The sequence below is a fragment of the Centruroides vittatus genome, unplaced genomic scaffold (assembly GCF_030686945.1).
Source record: "Centruroides vittatus isolate TY-2023 unplaced genomic scaffold, ASM3068694v2 contig_436, whole genome shotgun sequence".
Lineage (NCBI taxonomy): Eukaryota > Metazoa > Arthropoda > Arachnida > Scorpiones > Buthidae > Centruroides > Centruroides vittatus.
This window is the reverse complement of record NW_027122237.1, coordinates 446,003-452,246: the sequence shown is the minus strand read 5'-3', so window position 1 is coordinate 452,246 and position 6,244 is coordinate 446,003. Positions and strand designations below refer to the sequence as shown.

Sequence of the window (6,244 nt, the reverse complement as noted above, 5' to 3'; positions counted from 1 at the left end):
CCTGTTTTTATCTCGAGAATCGAGTTCTAATATTTATAGGTCGTTGTTTTCCAGGATGGTTTCTTTGCTTCACCTCTACATTTATTTATATGGCAGCTTTCATTGCATTTGAAAATCGTAAAGTTTTTATTTGAAAATTACTACTTCGGGCTAAGTGTGGACGAAAAAAGTTTAAAAAATATGCTTGAAAGTGAGTTCAGAAATTAAATATTTTTACAATAACAAAGGTAGATTTTATTCTGAAAGAAGGAACTAATAATTGGAGTAATAACAAAACTGAAAAACAGTTGAATAAGGATATGGTACCATCTCACTACCATAATTCATTATTTTTTATGGCTTTTTTCTTGTATTCCCATAATGGCGTTGCCGGGCCAGACCACTACAGAAAATTCCCGAGTTTTTAGAGCCGTCCGAATTCGATTCCGGATCCCTCAGAGCCGCAGGCCGACATCTTAACCACTCTGCCATCCGGCCGTCCCATTATGAATTTCTGAAAGAATGAAATTTAGCACACCAAACTTATTTTAATGTAAACTCCATTTTAATTTTAATCGTAAAAAGTAACGTATTTATTAAATTTCAAATGTAACGACAATTAAATTTTAAAGATGTTTTATATTAATAAAAAAAAAATGTTTAATTTTTGAAAAAATGATCAAATTAGGGTCGACTAGAGTGTTGTCGCAAATTATCACGTGGATTGATACCATTAGCGAGACAGTAGGAGTTAAGTCGGTCGTATGTCAAAATTCGAAGAATATGCAGGAAAATAAGTTTCGTTAGCAGCATTACTTCATTAATACTCATCGAATAATAACTTCGTTCTTTTATTGCGGTAGGTTTTAAAATTATAAACATATTTTCAGATAATGACGTATAAACTTGTATTAAAGAAATGTACAATTTTATTTTTCAGTTATATCCACACGATGGCCCTGTTTTTAAGAGGACTTTTGGATGGTCTCCGTCGAAACAGTCCCGATTTAAGTAATCCGTATCGAGTTGTGGAAGTAAAACCCGAAGATCACGTCCATTGCTCGATCCTTTCTCGCGAAGATTGTTTAGTTTTGTATTTAAATAAAGAAAATTCTTCTTACGAAACTGTTCTTCATCAAGGACTCACGTGTTCAAATCCAAATGTTGCTTATAGGTAATATTACTTTTGATTACAGTTTATTTGTTTGATTAATTTAAAATACACCGTTTTTTCCTTTCACCAGTTACTTATTTATGTTGTCTAGGAGTTATACGTTTGAAAAATATTCCGTTTTTGAAATATGTGGTTTTGAAGTAAAATTGAAAATTATCTTCTTTCAAGCAAATGCCAAAATCTGTTCGATAAGCTAGAAAAGAGGCTTTCTTTAACTTTGCGCCGTGCTCGTCGGGGTCGTCCGTAAATTACGTCTGCATTTTTCTCGAAATTTTTACTCCTCCCCGGTCGTCCCGGTCCGTCCGAGTTTCCGCGACCTCCTCCTCTCTTCGGATGTCCGACGAAACTCCGCTCCCCTCGAAACCTTTATCGTTTCGCGAATAACAAAATGCGTAAACCGTATAAAATTTAACGAAATAAAACGGATGTCCGTCGAAGTTCGACGCCCTCGTCCGTACGTTCTTCTCTATCTCTCTTTCCGTTATTAACTAGCGAATGTAATTATTTAAATTGCTGTTAACTCTACAGTTTGTTCCCAGAACAGATTGTTTTCTAAGTCAGTCTGAATATTATTTATTTTATATTATAACATTGCATGCAAAAATTAGTTATTGACGTTTAGTAATGTATTATTTGGATATGATATATGTTATAATTTTCTAGATATGACTAAAATAATCATTTGTTGTTTTAATAGGTTACAAATGAATACTCTTGTGTATTTTATCTCGTTTATTTTTGGGCTGCACTACGAAAAAATTATAGACTATAAATTCCTACCGTCGCCGTCTGTCTGCTCTTCCTTAATCTCGGGAACGGTGTTAGATAGACGAAATTCGAGACCGGACGTGGAAAGCTTAGGGGCAGGAGGTCCCGATTATCTATATATGTACTTCCGGTCTAGACTGAAAGTCGCGTGATTGCGATTAAAAAATTTTTCTCGGAACGGAGTTACGTAGATGACCAGCATTCTATTTGTTATTCTTAGCTTATTTAACAATTGGCATGTAGAAAATACATGCAAATTGTATATTACAACAGTTCCTCAACCATACAGTACTCAAAATTAAAAGAAATAAAATAACTAACAACAATGTAGTAAGTATGGTTGCTGTATATACTAATTTTGTGTGTACCGTCCTTGTAATCCAATAATGATACTGGTAGACGATCATACAGCAATGGTTAGGGAAAATTTTCGTTTATTTATTCAAATGCATTTCGGGTTGGTTTATCTCCCAACCCCTCTTCAGTGCTGTTAAGGAATACAAAATATGGTAAGGTTTCCGACAATATTAAAAATCACATAAATTGGACTACAACAAACAAAAACTTACATATTACTTGTTGGTACATTTTTTTACAATTATTTTTCTATATTTTAACATAAAGGTGTATTAAATTCTCTATAACATAAAAAATTTTTGTGATTTAATACAATTTGGTAAAAAATATATATATACAGTTATTAAATTTAGATTAATTATATAAAAACTTACATTTGCAGTGAAAGTGCTATGTTTCTAATGAGGGTGAGTAAAGACTAAAAAGGCAGGTGTTTATCCGGTCTTGACTGTGTTACAGCTTACTGACGTGTTGTAAAGTTATTCAATACACTTGGCAATCCGAAACAGTGGGGTGTGCTTTAAACGATGTTTAACGTATCGAGGTGTCCTTTATTAGTTCGTACCATTGGGAGTTTATTGTCATATCCTCGGAAATATTAATAAGATGCTCTTTAGGGTGTTTTTTAATTTCAATGTGTTCTTTAAATTTTCGTTTGTATGGATTTTTCTCAGAATGTAAAATCCTGATATTGTTTTTATTAATTTGACAATTATTTTCAATTGTGTGGGTGTACCAAGGAGAAGTGTTATGTTTAAGGCAGATAGCAGCTTCGTGTTCTTTAATTCTAGTTTCTAATATTCGGCCAGTTTCACCAATATAAATTTTCGGGTCATGACAGTTGCATTCTAGTTTGTAAACTGTTCCAACACTTTTAAGGATGTCTGTTCTGTTGCTGTATTGTTTATTAACGTTATGATGGATAGAGTTGGATATTTTGTTGGTCAAAGATGGAGCCAAACTAATGTTGTCTTTTTTAAGGATTTTATTGCAGTTTTCAAAGATGTTTTTTATATATGGGAAAGGCTTATATAATTTGTCTGGTTTGTGTTTTGTATTATATCTGTGTTTCCAGTATTGTTTTTGCCATGTGTTTAGTTTTGATTTGGGATAGTCGTTAAGTAAAAAAGGAGTTAACTAACAAAATCAAACACGTTTACCTAAATAATAAAATAAACGAATACAACAAATATTATATTCTTAATTTCAAAAATAATAGAACCCCCAAACTAATATAAGATTAAAAACCCACAAAAATGAAGAGAAATACAGGCCTTTAGTTGATTTTAAATTTTCTATTCTTTACAATTTAGAACAATATATAAAGCAACAATTAACAGACAGATTATTCTCGTTATAGCGTGAAAAACGCTGATGAAGTTATAAACAGAATACTGAAATTGAAAAAAGAAAACACTGACAAATTAATAGTCTAGATGTAATAAATATGTACCCAAATATAAAATGGAAATTAATAGAAGAAAGCCTAATTAAGCAAAATGTGGATAAAACTTTAATTAACCTAATACAATTTGCATACAAGAAAAACTATTTTAAAGTTAATGACGACTTTAATAGGCAAATAGATGACATCAGTATGGGATCAAAAATGGGGATAAAATTAGCTGAATTAGTCATGAAAAACATAGATGAAAAAATAAATAATATCCCAGGCATAAAACTAGTAATGAGGTATGCAGATGATTACTTAATTATATAAAGTAACAAAATAAAAAACGATAATATTATCCTCAACATCGCTAACAATATTAACGAAAACATTCAATTTGACATAGAAATAGAAAACAATAACAAAATTAATTACCTTGACATAACAATCACGAACACACCTAATAATTTTTCCTTCATAACATACAAAAGACTCTGTAATGTTAACAAAACCATCAACTACGACTCATATCTTCCGGAAAATATAAAAAAGAATATTTTTGTCGTGGAACTAAAAAACATTTACACAAGAACAACAGATAATAATTGCCGGAAAATTAAATTAAAAGCGTTAGAAACTAAATTTTTACTTAACGACTATCCCAAATCAAAACTAAACACATGGCAAAAACAATACTGGAAACACAGATATAATACAAAACACAAACCAGACAAATTATATAAGCCTTTCCCATATATAAAAAACATCTTTGAAAACTGCAATAAAATCCTTAAAAAAGACAACATCAGTTTGGCTCCATCTTTGACCAACAAAATATCCAACTCTATCCATCATAACATTAATAAACAATACAGCAACAGAAAAGACATCCTTAAAAGTGTTGGAACAGTTTACAAACTAGAATGCAACTGTCATGACCCGAAAATTTATATTGGTGAAACTGGCCGAATATTAGAAACTAGAATTAAAGAACACGAAGCTGCTATCTGCCTTAAACATAACACTTCTCCTTGGTACACCCACACAATTGAAAATAATTGTCAAATTAATAAAAACAATATCAGAATTTTACATTCTGAGAAAAATCCATACAAACGGAAATTTAAAGAACACATTGAAATTAAAAAACACCCTAAAGAGCATCTTATTAATATTTCCGAGGATATGACAATAAACTCCCAATGGTACGAACTAATAAAGGACACCTCGATACGTTAAACATCGTTTAAAGCACACCCCACTGTTTCGGATTGCCAAGTGTATTGAATAACTTTACAACACGTCAGTAAGCTGTAACACAGTCAAGACCGGATAAACACCTGCCTTTTTAGTCTTTACTCACCCTCATTAGAAACATAGCACTTTCACTGCAAATGTAAGTTTTTATATAATTAATCTAAATTTAATAACTGTATATATATATTTTTTACCAAATTGTATTAAATCACAAAAATTTTTTATGTTATAGAGAATTTAATACACCTTTATGTTAAAATATAGAAAAATAATTGTAAAAAAATGTACCAACAAGTAATATGTAAGTTTTTGTTTGTTGTAGTCCAATTTATGTGATTTTTAATATTGTCGGAAACCTTACCATATTTTGTATTCCTTAACAGCACTGAAGAGGGGTTGGGAGATAAACCAACCCGAAATGCATTTGAATAAATAAACGAAAATTTTCCCGAACTAACAACAAATTACTTTGTTGCAACTCCATCTTTGCTGTTCTCAAAATAACTTTGTTTTATTATCTCTAAAAAATGTGAAGAAAGTAAAATATCATATTACTGCAAAATACAGATGATATCTTTGTTTGTAATCAAATTGAAAATAGCTAACAAGTACGTTATTCTTCTCAACAATACGCATAAGACGAAAAGCTGAAACAATGGTATTTGCACACTGACAGGAAACAACTCATTTGCAATATAAATCTTCAGTTAATAATAACTAATTCCAAGTCAAAATTCTAAAAAAAAACAAAAACGTACTTTTTAAAAATGTTTTAAACCAAAAAGAAAATCAGATTTTTTTTAATACTTTTTACACACTTTACATTTCCCATTTGAAATCATAATCCATTTAAGCTATGTCATTCCGTTAGCCACGTAACACAACATAGCACCGTGCGACGTAGGAACGTGACGTGATACGGCACGTAGGAATCGAACGTAACAATACCGTGTTTTATATTGAAATACGAACGTGCTAAATGGATCCTTTTTCTGTATTCCCGATTTATGCAGTCATTTCCGGGAATCGTCTGCTATATAACTACGAAAACTAAGTGCGCGTCGTTTTATAACTACAATATAAATATCACAAAAACCTTTCGTGAGAAATTTTTATTTCTTATAAAAGTAAAACATTTATTGCAGCACATAATGAATGTGAAGTAATTCAATTTAGATTGATTTTTGTAGTCAAGTCAATAGTTTTTATCAGATATGCCTTTTATTGTATGATCACTAATGTGCTTGAAATTTGTATTTATGTGTTATATTATATTATGGTGCCATTATATTACATTATATGAAGGTTTTTTGGCGTCA

The 6,244-nt window shown here is 30.9% G+C and overlaps 1 protein-coding gene across 1 annotated transcript in view; it reads left to right on the top strand.

The window, feature by feature from the left end:
- The first annotated feature begins 681 nt into the window (after nt 1-681).
- Nucleotides 682-6,244, top strand: part of iPLA2-VIA (calcium-independent phospholipase A2 VIA) — a 42,564-nt gene continuing 37,001 nt past the window's right edge. The window contains exons 1-2 of the mRNA XM_067272297.1: nt 682-838; nt 920-1,153. Coding sequence (XP_067128398.1) covers nt 933-1,153 — 221 coding nt within the window. The 5' untranslated portion in view covers nt 682-838; nt 920-932. The remainder of the gene's footprint in view (nt 839-919; nt 1,154-6,244) is intronic.